Below are 13,837 nucleotides of genomic sequence, written 5' to 3' on the forward strand. Positions count from 1 at the left end.
AATACCATGAATGGAACCATTCCTGAGAGTTCTGGACAACTCTCAAAGCTTGTCAATCTTTATCTCACGAAAAATCCTTGGGAAGGAGTCATAACAGAAGTCCAGTTGGTGAATCTCACAAGACTAGAACGTGTAAAACTAAGAACAAGCACAATCAAGTCCTTGATTTTCAATGTGACATATGAATGGGTACCCCCTTTCAGACTCAAGACACTAGAACTGGTAAACTGCCTAGTAGGTCCCAGCTTTCCGGTGTGGCTTCAGGTTCAAAGTGAACTCACCTCTGTGACCCTAAAAAATGTAGGGATTGAAGACATCATACCGGTGGAATGGTTCTGCACCATATCGTCTCAACTTACCCATTTGGACCTCTCTCACAATGGAATCAAGGGGACGTTGCCGCACCAGTTAGAATCTCCAAATATATATGTTATCGACTTGAGTACCAATCATTTTGAGGGACCTCTCCCACTCTGGTCCACTAATGTATCTGAATTTTATTTTCAGAGCAATTTATTTTCTGGGCCAATTCTGACAAATATTGATGAATTAATGCCGCAATTGAAATATCTGTATTTGTCAGAGAACCGTCTCAATGGTACAATCCCTTCGTCGATATGTACAATGAAGGGTTTACAAGTACTTTCTCTCAGGTCCGATCAATTATCCGGGGAGTTCCCTCAATGTTGGAACGAAGCTCAACCTTTGTGGGTCGTGGACGTGGCGAACAATAATCTATCTGGTAATATTTCTAAGTCAATGGGTTTCCTAAGTTCTCTCTATATATTAATGTTGAGTAATAATAGTCTAGAAGGAGAAATTCCTCCTATCTTGCAGAATTGCTCATTGACGCACATTGATCTTGGAGACAATAGATTATCAGGATACCTTCCCTTGTGGATAGGAGAGAATGTAACATCATTTTGGATGATACGTTTGCGGTCCAACTCATTCAGTGGAAACATCCCTCAAAAATGGTGTAATCTTTCAAATCTTCACATCCTAGATCTTGCGCACAACAATCTTTCAAGTGCTATTCCAAACTGTTTGGGCAATCTGACTACTTTGGTTTATGGCGATAGCAGCAGAATGCAAAGCAACTTTTTTGCACAAACAACTGTTGTGACAAAAGGAAGAGAACTTGAATATAGCATTGATCTTTCAAGAAATACCCTAGTGGGTGAAATCCCTAAAGAGATAACAAGCCTCGTTGCATTGGGCACCTTAAATTTTTCAATGAATCATCTCAACGGACACATCCCAAAGAACATTGGGAATTTGCGTTGGTTGGAGACTTTGGATATTTCAAACAACAATCTTTCTGGACCGATTCCACAAAGCTTGTCATCTTTGACCTTCTTGGCTCATTTAAACCTGTCTTATAACAACTTGACATGGAGAATTCCATCGAGAAATCAACTCCAAACACTTGATGATTTATCTATTTATGAAGGTAACCCTTTACTATGCGGTCCTCCTCTTCCAACCAAATGTCCAGGTGATGATGATAAATCCACTTTACCTGCTCCCCGTGAAAGTTCGGAAAGCATTTACAAATGAAAAGGATTCCAAACTGTTATGGTATCATCCCCCAGGTCTCCCAGCCATTAGATGTGGTATTGAGGCCCAACTGGTAGATGATTCAACGGTCGGGAGACCTCGGGGATACGGTACCCCTGAGGTATTGTAGAACTTCTCCTATGTTAGCATGGGATTAGGATTCATTGTTGGACTTTGTGGTGTTTGCTGCACTTTACTGATAAAAGAATCATAGAGAAAAGCATATTTTCGATTTGTAAGGATATGATAGCCAATGTATCCATATCAGATGTGGTTTTCGTCTAAAGAAACTGTGTGGATTCGTAATGTTGTAGCTATATATGGTTCAAGGACAAGCAGCAGTGTTCATATAACTAGATGAGAAGGTCATGCCGTATGTTCCTGTTCTGTAGTTTGTAATATAGTATGCTCGTTTTTTCTCGTTTCTTTTCATGGTATTAAAAACATGACTTATCCTATAGCTCAAGTCAAAAGATCTTTCTTCTAAAAACTAGTAGGGATATGCTCATTTGGGAGGCTTTAAGAACCCAGAACCTTGGAATCTTTTAACACCAAATGAACTCTTCCTAATAGGGGTGCACAAAGAACTAGTGGAATTGTGCTTCGGATCCGGTCTCTAACAGTTCCGGTTCCAAATATTGGAACCGTTGAATTCCGATTCCGGTTCTAGAGTCCGAACCAGAATCGTTAGGAACCGAAACCGGAACCGGAATTGGAACCTGTAACGTTTCCGATTTTCGTCATTTTTCATTTTTCCGGAATTTCATTGACCCAAGGATATTTCGGTCTTTTCACATTTTTCGTACGGGATTGTGGTTGGGTCCAATTGCATTTCATGTATTTTAATTTATGTGATGATGTAGCATTTATAAGGTGGTATGTGTTTATGTGGTGTAGAATTTAAAGACAAAAGAAAAGGAAAAGTCAAAGGACCACCACTATCCCATTTATGGTCTAGAGATCATTTTGCTTCCCATTTTTCTTCTCTCTCCCGTATCTATCTCTCTCTCTCTCTCAAGCTTCCCTTTTCTTTTCATTTTTACATCTAAACTTTGAATCAAAATCGTAGCTTCAATACTTACCGGATTTAAGTGCCGTTTGAGGCAAAACGAAGCCCACGACGAGCTCTACGCGTTGATACCAGCAATTCCAGCTTTGAGCCTCCCTTGATTTTCGAATTCCTTGACCCATTTCAAGGGTTTTGCTCATTTTGAGGTAGGAGCTTCCTAATTCACATAATTCATGCACCTTTGTGAGTTATTCTACTTGAATTGTGTTATAGCATGCTTATTGGTGTTAATTGTAGCCTAAAATGTCTTGATTGTATATATGTGAATATGTGAAGACTTGTCTTGATTGTGTTATATGAGAAGCAGGCTTATATAATGAGTTTTATGCCTATTGTATTGTTCACATGCTATGAATGGTGTATGAAAGCATGTCCTATTGTATTTAGTGATAATCCATTATTGTTTAAATATTAAAAGTATGAGAACTCACTCACTTGTGTTGTGTCAAATTCCTCATTTTCATAATATTGAGATCATGAGACATGCATGTACACCATTGGGTTGCATGAAGGGAAGAAATTGTGTTTGAAATGAAAATGGGGAGTTTTGGGAAAGAATATTTTGATGAAAGTGTTTTGGAAAACCCGGTCGCTGCGAAGTCACCAACGGGCCGGTAGGTTAATGTAACCTAGAGGGAACTAGAGAGATTGCCCTAGCGTGGTTGAGCTATCTGGGCCCCATAATGACGCTGCGAAGTCACCAAAGGTCAGGAACAATAGCTAATCCTTCTCTCGGCGCTGCGGAGTCACCAAAGGGGGTTACATTAACAGTTTGAAAGCGATGATTCTGATTGTGAAAAATGGGGAGCAACATTGGCACGCAGTGCATCTCTATTGCATCTTATTATTTGTGTTGAAAAGGATAACCATGTTGTATTCTCCCCTATGTGGTATAACCCCAACTCCTATTGGCCTATTCTTTGTTTTGGATTCACGGGGTCTCATGAGGTGCGTCTTATGCGTCACCTACTGAGCAAATTGCTCACCCCACTATATTATTATATTTTTCAGGTCACGGCAAAGAAACGACGAATGAAAATCCACCACTGAATTGAAGGAACTTGGAGAATCTATTAGATGTATTTTTTTTGTGTAGAACTTGAATATATCAAGTAAAGTACATGTTCTGAAATGTATCAAGTTTATTTTGGCATGTAAATGATGAAACCTGAATCTAGAATTCATTTTGATGTATAATGACCATGATGTAAAGCCTATGTATTAAATTCATGGATTTGTTTCTCAAAGGATGTTTTAATGTGATTGCGGGTTCGTTCCCTCGTCTTTGATCGTAGAATAACTTTCGGTTGAGGATCCATTTCGAGTTTAAACCATTGACAAGTTTCATTTCCGGTTTCCCTTCCATTTTCATAGTTCAGCAGGTTGACTTCTGGATCCAGGCTCGGCATAGCCATTTCGGTCTACCGAAATGGTGCATCGGTCGACCGAAACAGGATTGATTGCTCTCAGGACCTCTACTTCGGTCGACCGAAATGGGGTTCGATCGACCGAAGCATTTTCTTGCTCTTGGTATCCTCATTTTGGACGACCGAAGCTTCACTTCGGTCGACCGAAATGAAGCTTTTTTTTTGTTAAGCTTTCTTCTCCTCATTGGTTGCTCTCGGGATGTCCATTTCGGACGATCGAAGCTCCACTTCGGTCGACCGAAATGAAGCAGCTTGATTATTCTTCCTTCTTTCTCCGGCGTTTGTTTAATTAAAGCTTTTTTTTGTTAAGCTTTCTTCTCCTCATTGGTTGCTCTCGGGATGTCCATTTCGGACGATCGAAGCTCCACTTCGGTCGACCGAAATGAAGCAGCTTGATTATTCTTCCTTCTTTCTCCGGCGTTTGTTTAATTAAATGACGGATTGGGTGATGGGACGTACTGAAGTTGTTATCCAAGCGTCGTAAAGGTGTGTTGACTATAAAAACGTCGTGATGGACCTAGATAACCTCGGGTTCGAGCAAGGACTCGACTAACGGTTCGGACCTCCGGGTTCAGATCGTTACAGAACCATTTTAATAATAATATATATTATTTTTTAATTATATAATTACTAATATATGTGCTTATATTTACCAATATAGAAATATATATATATGCCTATATTTACCAAAATATTTATATATATATATATGCCTATTGATGCTTGTTTTGGCTCATGGTATTGCTTAAAAAAAAAGGGGAACCGGTTCGGTTCGGTCTAGTTCTAGTTCCATGTCCCAACAATTTCGGTCCGGTTCTAGTTCCATGTCCCAACGATTCTGGTTTCGCCAGAAACTATACCGAACTGAACCGTGTGCACCCCTACTTCCTACAATCCAATACTAGCATCAATTGACAACTTGTTATCTTCCTAGTACACAATGATAATCAGAAGATGGTTTCTTTATTTCTCATTTTTTAAGTTTTAACTCATGGGAAGGTGTAGTTACAAAATCTCATTTCCTGAATCTCACACTATGGCAGAAGAGTTAAAAGGAACATTGGATTATCTTCTAAAACCAAATCCTCGATTTTCATCTGAGTAAAACATAAATCCTTCCTTTCAGCTTCAAATCAATCCACCACAAAACTGCTTAATGGCTTCAAACTCCATATAGACTTCATGCACAACTGTAAAAGAAGCCAACTGAGAGCACTTCCAGCTTAACCTCTCAATTTTAGTGGCTCGCTCAAACTGAAAAAGTTCAGTTTTAGGGTATTAGTGGCTTGCTCAAACTGTTCATTTTCATTTTTTTTTAATCAATGATTGATATAAACTTCATTAGAAAAGCAACACGGGACTGGAAGACAGTCAATGCTGCATACAGGGGATGTCTTTGAACTACGTATAAAGCAAACACCTTCCAGGACCAGCTCAATTTTCTACCTACCAAAACCCATACACCTAGAGTCTTTTCTCCACATTTTAGCAAACAACAAAAACTAGGTATTTTTTTTCCCTATATAACTGAATCCAATTATTTCCACATTTTAGCAAACAACAAAAACTAAGTATTATTTCCTCCTCATCATCACCACTGCCACACGCAGAACTTGCACCACCACTTCTAATGCAGCTTCAGCTCCTTCAATAATTTCCGTAAGAAATAGAAGTATCCACATGCCCACATTATAATTCATAGCACTGTCAAGTGTCAATGTTTTGAGTTCAGGTTCACTAAAAATTAAATTTACAAGTGACTAATCAAAATGAACAATGATTATCAATCAATAAGCAAGACAAAATACTAATTTGTTCATGAATATAGCAAAAACGACCTTCACTCAAATAAACAAGTTTCTACTTATAAAGTCTACTAATTAGCATTTAGTGACAATGACAACTCTGTTCCAATATTCATATCTCAACTATTTAAAGAAAAAAGAAAATTTTAAAAGAAAGATGCTAATATCATAACCAATAAACCGCTGCTCTCACCACGTAGAACATTGCAGACAATGCAACATTGAAGCCAGTGATGCCGATGCCAGTTGTGCAAAGGAGAAATCATTACCATTGCCAGTTATACACAGTTAAATGTGCTTCCTCCTGATCTTGCCCTTGCCATGACGCTTCCCTTTACCCATCTTAAATTTCTTTCTCAACTTCTTCCCTATTTTGCCAACAGGTTTCAAGGACCCCGTGTACTGATTGTCCTCATCCATCTCCACATCTAAGTAGTATAGAGCAATATAATCATAATCAGAACACTAACAGATAATAGGAAACACTACAGTTGATGTAACACTACTTTGGCATGAATACTCAATAGAAAGGGGGAACTGGAAACCACGATGAAACAAAAAGGTTCAATTTCCATTCTGTTTTGGTGTATAATCATTTGTTATGCAGAATTGAATCAACCATATAAACTAATGCATATAAAATCTAGGTAAACAAATCCTGCAATTACCATGAATAAACATCAAGGAGGACCGGAAAGACAGCTCAATTTGAATAGTATCAAGAAAATATGTCTGAAACAGAACATGCACATAATATAATATTTTTTCCGCTTTTTTTTCTTCTGACCAATAAAAAATAAAGGAAGTGCAGTCCATGTAGACAGGAATTTTGCACATCCTTTAAATGGACGAGACAAAAATAATAAATCTCTCTCTCTCTCTCCAACATGGCTATTTTCCTGTTTTCTGATCACTAGCACTATATTTTTTGTTCTGGTCCATTTGGTAGGAGAGAAGAGTCCGATAGCTTTTCTTGTACTGGTGATTGCATATTCGTCTTAGATTCCAGCCATACGTAGACAACTCAAACAAGTTGTCAGGTTTTGGGACGAAATTTTAATGACCAACAAACAATACAGGCAGACAACAACCCACCAAATTTCAACATCTCAAGGTCCAAACCAGGAATCGCTTAAAATTTAAAATTAGGTAAGTAATCTGCGATGTAACTAAATAGGGTTTAAGGAAATCAAGCAAAGGGGATCCAATATTAATATTAAGGGTAGATAGAGGTAGTGGCAGCAATTGGCTTATATCCATTATGGTGGCAATGACGTTATTGTTGTGGAGATGCATGGAAGCCTTGAAACAAGAAGCTATCATCTTGAGCAGTGAGCTCTGCCGCTCCTTCTCATAGAGCTTGGATCCACATTGCAAGACCAATCGTACAAGAAGAAAACTAATGCAACTAGCAAGATAACACATCGTTTATTTAATTATTTTTTCTAACCATCAATAACTTTGCTGGCAATTTAGGAGAAGATAAAATGAATAATGTGTGTAATAACCAAACCTAAGAAGCACTATACAGTCCTAAGAAGAGCCGTGTCCATCTCGGACATAACTTCTTGAACACTCCCAGACACATACCCGAAACTTCAAATCATCTACGATCTAAATTTCAAATTATCAATTTCGAACATATGATTGAAACTTATTGAAAAATATGTTGACATGTGACCAGTAAACCTTGAAATTCTAGAAAGACTTTATGTTAGTACAGAGAAAAAGTATAATTGTAAGAAAAAACAACTGGAAGGTTTACAACAAATGCATATAAAGTTTGACCATATTTTAGAAACAAAAGATATATAAAGGTTTCTATTAAAGGGGTATGTATAGGAGTATGAAAGTCATCAAAATATGTGTACATATAGGTATACATATCTATATACATGAAAAAATATTCAATATAATTTTATATTGTGTCCTTGTTATGTTTTCACCGGTCTGATTATAATTAAATGATTTAATAGTTCTAGGTTTAAATTACACCCATTGAATATTTATTTGCCGTATTTAATTTAATGTATTACTGTGCCCTCAACATGTATGCATTTCATTTTTTTTAGATTTGTCATGTCAACGTGTCTGTGTCGTGTGTATCATGTCCATGTCCCCTATCCATTTCAATGATTCTTCGTACACTATTTTTTGACGCTTTTGAAATTAAAAGAATAAAAAAAAGTGAGTGTCAATAAAGACAATAATATATAGGCTCTTCAATCATAAGGATGGCACCGGCAATACCAACCAAAAAAATTCAAATATCAAAACTCTAAAAACTGCATAACTTATTCATGGTCTTTTGTTTATGGGTTCCGTACTCAAGATCTAATACAAGTTCCACGATCTCAAATGAGCTTATTTCCTAATTAAAACAAATAATATATAATAGTAACTATACTTGCAACCAAATAAAAAATCTTGGAAATACTTGGAAACAAGATTGACAAATCCTTAGTTATTTACATATAACTCCCAGCACAGCTATAAAAACAAATTGGATAAAACATCATTTCTTTGATTTGAACTAAATAACCACAAATCCATTATGCAAAATCCTAATTACTAAAAGCTCAATGCATGTTAAAGCATCAGCATCTCCTAGTTCTTAAGCTTAAGGTGTAGCACAGGAGGCGAGAGACAAGCCTGAGTGAAGCAAGAAGAATGTGTGACAGATGGTTATACTTACTATACTTATAACTTAACGTTGAAACATTTCATGTTCAACAAACTAGTCAAAAATTAAAAAAAAAGAAAGACACTGTTGCATACTAAATCTCTAATTAGTTTGCATATGTATTCCATAAAATCAATCATTTATACAATCTATTGTGTGATACCATGATATAACATATGGTCATTCAAAAAAAAAAGGTAGGTATGATTTAATGATTAAAAAATGAATGTGTATATTTTATTGAGCTTGGAGCCAATAAAAAAGCATGCACTTTAGGGCTTTTTGCACTCTCGACTTGACGGGTTTCACCTCTAATAGAAATAAGGTGCCACAACTGAGATCGAGTATCCCTGGGACTTTTTGGGCCTAGACACGCCTGTAAAGATTATGTGCAAATTGGGTTTAGATTTGTTAAATTGTCCCTTATTCTTGAAACTTTGCTTAATATTTTAGTCAAACAAACAAATCACACTTTAATCATCCCAAACTTCCATTGGGTAATCAAACGAACTGTGCAGGGTTTAAAAAAGAGAGAGAAATCCACATACAAACTATTTGAAGCCCAGCATTATCTACTGATATATTTTCATTCAGTCTAAACAGATAAATATATGCACCAATTTACAACCTGGAAACCCGAGCAGAGGGCACGAATCACACAAAATATATAAACCATTCTAACAAGTTTTACACTTCAGAATGCATTCAACATTTACAACTTTATAGACCTACTTTCTTCTTTTTTTTACAAGTCTTTATAGACCTACCTTAACCCGACATGTAGAATTTGATACTAATGTTATTTTCTTAAATAGCAAGCTCAGTTTAATAAGTTCTCAGGAAATTGTTCATTGGGTTCCTATTGCCTGAGGAGCTAAAGGGAAGCATTGAAATAGTGATTCTGTGCTCACCTTCAATACCCAAATTAGTTAAGCGCAATTTCAATTATTACAAAGAAAATTACACAACCCCAATCTCTCGAATTTACAGATTCCAATTAATAAAGCAAAAACAAATTCAATGAACAAGACAAAACAAACTTAGTAAAAGCACTTACACACATCAACAAAGTAAAAATTTTAAATTATTACAGAAAACAAAACACAGTCAACATATATATCTAAGCATATTAGTGGCGGAATGGATAGAAATGGTTTTAAAGAAACCAACCCATATTCGTATTGGTGGCGGAGGAGGTGGTGGCGGTCAATTCCATGGCGGTGGTGGCGTTGCTGTGATGACGTACGGGTAGTTTGGGAGCGGCGAGGGCGGCTTCTTGAGCGGCAAGCTTTGCGGCTTCCTTCTTCTCGTACAAGGGTTCCACAATCTCTCTCCTTATTGCTCTCAGCCTCTTCTCTCTCTTCGATCTCATAGACTTCGCCATTTTTTTTGCTAGGTGTTTCTGAATCTGATCAACTCTATATCTCTCAACAGTGTCCAATCTCTTTGGCCGCGGCGTTAGGGTTTGTCCAATAAAAGAGGGAGGCCGTGAGGGTTTTAGAAGGGCAGCATCAAAAGAATCTTACCGTGAACCGACAAGTAACTCGGTTATTCTTTTTAGGGTAAAGTACACAAAATTCCTTGAATTAACAAATGCCTCCTGAACTATTAAAAAGTTACAATTAAGGACAACAGGACAGTCCCTGGCCCCGAAAAAACAAGATTACAAAATTACCCTCCACTGAACGGCATCGTTTTGTTCGAGAAAAAATCAACACCTGTGACATACAAATTCATCATTCACACATCAAAACGGTGACCAAATATTTAGTACCGGCGTGAGTGAATAAATCAACACCAATGACCAAAAAAAATCCATCACAACACCGGTGACCAAAAAAAAAAATCCTAAATTGTGTTTGTGTGAGAAGAATTACAGAGGAAAAGATGTCCAAGAAGGTTAGTGTACCAACGGCAATGCGTAACAATCACATAGCACCAGCAGTGATGAGGACGCCGAACACCTCTAGCACCAGCGGCGAAGTGGCGATAAGGACCACGACCACCCCTTTATCCATCCCTCGCCGCACTGTGGATGACATCCTCAATGACTCCGATTCATCTCCACCGTCACGCTCCTACCTTCCACGCTTCCTTCCACGCCCACGCTTCCCATCAGATCGCTCCATCTACAGTGTAACAGAGCTTAGCTCGGCAACGTATCTACCAAACTAGTACACAGAGATCAAGAAAGCTTCAACTTTCGTTTCTCACTGTAAATCAGGAATTTCGCTTATATAGGGTTTGAGGATCACATACAGTGCTTCAATTCTACAATGCCTTGCCCATAATCAAAACGGTGAACATTCAGTCATCCACACAGAGTGCGAGAGAGGACGATTTGCAAGCTTAGGGTTCGAATGCGTGGAGGCAAGGCTTCAATTGCTGCTGTCGATTTGGGGATTTCACTTTTATAGCCTAAACAACAGTGACAGAAGCATCGTTGTAATTGCCTTCGATAGAAAAGATTGAAGCAGTTCCGGTGCTCTTCAAATCTTATCTTCTGCCTTTGATATAATGATAATTGTATCCCTCTCATCTCTTAGAAACTCTTTGCAACTTTCAGTTGTAGGAAAACTCTAAACCCTCTGCAAATTACTACGTGAGTATAAAATTTTGGTTTTGCCAGGAAGAAACATAGCACACCCAAATCATTTACAGAGAGATTGGAGGTGAGATTAGGGTTTGCTAATTTTGCCCTAATAAAATAAGATAAAGGGTAACTTCATCATTTTCAATTTACAGCTATGGTAAGTGATTAACACGCGCCACTTTAACGGGAAGAAACAGTCGGAACCTGGCCGGTGGGTTAATTTTGCAAAAAATTTAATAGTTTAGGGGGTTAACTGTAAAAAGAAAAGTTCAGGGGGTTTTTAGAAAGAGAGAATAAAATTTAGGGGGATTTATTGCACTTTACCCTTTTTTTATCTTACCCATGAACCGACAAGGTAACTCGGTTATTTTTTTTGTCTTACTTGTGAACCGACAAGTTAACTCGGTTATTCCTTTTTATTTATTTAATTTTTTTTGCCTTGACAATAAACACACTTGCGCATAAGAATAATCCTCACTAATCACCATTGTACACTTCAAGAAAAAAAAAGTTTTAAATTTTTACACATTTTCAGCACAATTAGCAAGGGTCCGACAATGAACGACAGGGACCATGTAATAACTTTTTCATGTTAATGGGATCACGTAATAATTTTTTCACATTACTATACCGTAACAGATCATAATTTACATATTTATACATGTGATTGTTCTATATGTGATTTATTGTGATCATGATCGTGATCGTTTAGTATTGTAAGTTTTGTTACAGCCTAAAGAGTACAAATATTTTTACAAAAGCAATGTACTCATATTGAATAAGTGTAAATACTGTAATACCCTTATGAGAGAAAAATTCTCCAATATTAGAGAATTTCACAATCGTCCACTGTTCAGATTTAAATTCAAAAGGTAAAGTATTAAAAAGAAGGGCAGATTGCATAAAACTCCCTTCTATTTTATATTTTTGGCATGATACCCCCCTTTAAATCTTTTTAATATAAAACACCCCTAATATATTTTATTGTTGAAACACTGCCCTTAGAGTTTTTTAAATAATATTTATTTTATTTTTCCTTTTTAATTTTTAAAAATAGAACTTTAAGAAAATTTAAAAAATTGTACTCCACTAAAGTGATGTAATAATGACAAAAATGCCCTTTAATATAAATTTAAGAAAATTTAGGTTTTCTTTTAAATAATTTTCGTTTTCGATTTTCTTAAACTTTTTTTAAAAAATAAAAAAGGAAAGGAAATTTAAAAAATCCAAGGTATTTTAATTTTTTTTATAGATGCACCATTAATATTTAAAAATAATAATTTTAGTAACACTGTGTCAAATGTTATTTGTATTAATTTTAATCTTATATTAAGATGCATCATTTTCTTAATATATATATATATATATATATATATATATATATATATATATATTATATTAAGGGGCATTTTCTTTATTGGGGGTAGTGTTGCAACAAACAAAGAACTTGGGGTGGTTTTATCATTATGTCATAATTTTTTTGGAGGGGTTGGGTTTTCTGCCAAAAATTGAAAGGAAAAGAGGGTTTTATGCAATTTGTCCTAAAAATATTAAGTCTCTGTTTTAATCTTTAAAAAATAATTTAAATTTGCTAAAAATGTATATAATAAATAATAAAAAAATATACACACTTTTATAAGTTTTATAGTTAGATGTATGATAACACATGCACTATCATAACGTGATCATACAACATTTGAAATGGTATTTGAATCTTGCTTTATGTGATATTTGTGGGATATGAAATAAAATAAGTTTGTATTAGCGTTATTATTATTAATTTTAAACATTTATATAGCGTTATTGATATACGGAGTATATCATTTTGCACCTCTCACCCATGTAGTAGTAGTATACACACGGCGCGAATCTATATATATATTCTCTGTCTACGACTAATTGAAGAAGCCGAAGCCCTTTAATGCCTGCTTAACGTCCCACCGCAAAACAGAGTTGTTCTCATGAAGACCTTTTATTAGGTTAGTTTTGATACTGTTGGATTTTTATTTTAAATTTTCGTTTCCATTCGATTTCTACACTTTGTTTTGTTTTAAACTCCCTGGAAAATTTTGATTTATTATTTTTATTGTTCACATTTGTGTGTGTATGTGTGAGGTTTATACATCCGTGATATGGTGAAACAGCTCTAAAACCAATAAGTTTAGGAAAAAGTTGAAATAAGAAATTTTAGAAAAATTAATAAAATCAATAAGTTTCTGCAACAATTCAAAGCCAATTGAAGATCAATGACTACTGAAGTACACAAAGAAGAATGATATTATAAAAATAATTAAGAAAAAAACTATTAAATTTCAAGAATTTTTACTAGACAAATTAAATGTTCTGTTAATTCAAGCAAAACACTCATAAGCTTAAAGAAAACTGAAAAATCAATAGTTACTGAATTATTAAGATTTTAATCAGAAGCAAAATTGATTATTAACTATAATAAATTCATTTTTAAAATTCTGTAAATATCAAGTAAAACCAATATTTCTTTTATGCGAAAACACAAGTATAGTTTGCCCATTATAGAATAAGCATAGACGGTAGACATATACAGCATCAAAAACATGTATGATAATGAAACACCTTTAAATTCTAGGCTAGTCAATAAAGACCCATGAAGTTTTGGCAAAAATATAGAGAAATTCATGCACCAAATGGAGTAAAATGAGGAGCAAGAGAGTTGTGGAGGGA

The 13,837-nt window shown here is 35.7% G+C and overlaps 2 protein-coding genes across 2 annotated transcripts; one reads left to right on the top strand and one right to left on the bottom strand.

The window, feature by feature from the left end:
- Positions 1-6: 6 nt before the first annotated feature.
- Positions 7-1,560, top strand: LOC132276346 (receptor-like protein EIX2). Its single transcript, XM_059777740.1, has one exon. It carries the CDS (start codon positions 7-9, stop codon positions 1,558-1,560), a length of 1,554 nt encoding a protein of 517 aa, XP_059633723.1.
- Positions 1,561-5,817: 4,257 nt separating this feature from the next.
- On the bottom strand, positions 5,818-10,105 carry LOC132303355 (uncharacterized). Its single transcript, XM_059800597.1, has 2 exons — positions 9,715-10,105; positions 5,818-6,289 (listed from the first exon to the last, which is right to left on the bottom strand). Exons 1-2 carry the CDS (start codon positions 9,926-9,928, stop codon positions 6,150-6,152), a joined length of 354 nt encoding a protein of 117 aa, XP_059656580.1. The 5' UTR covers positions 9,929-10,105; the 3' UTR covers positions 5,818-6,149.
- Between the last annotated feature and the right edge of the window lie 3,732 nt (positions 10,106-13,837).

The sequence above is a fragment of the Cornus florida genome, unplaced genomic scaffold (genome assembly GCF_030987335.1).
Source record: "Cornus florida cultivar Cherokee Brave unplaced genomic scaffold, ASM3098733v1 CherokeeBrave_3.0.0_Hap2_Chr01, whole genome shotgun sequence".
Classification (NCBI taxonomy): Eukaryota; Viridiplantae; Streptophyta; class Magnoliopsida; order Cornales; family Cornaceae; genus Cornus; species Cornus florida.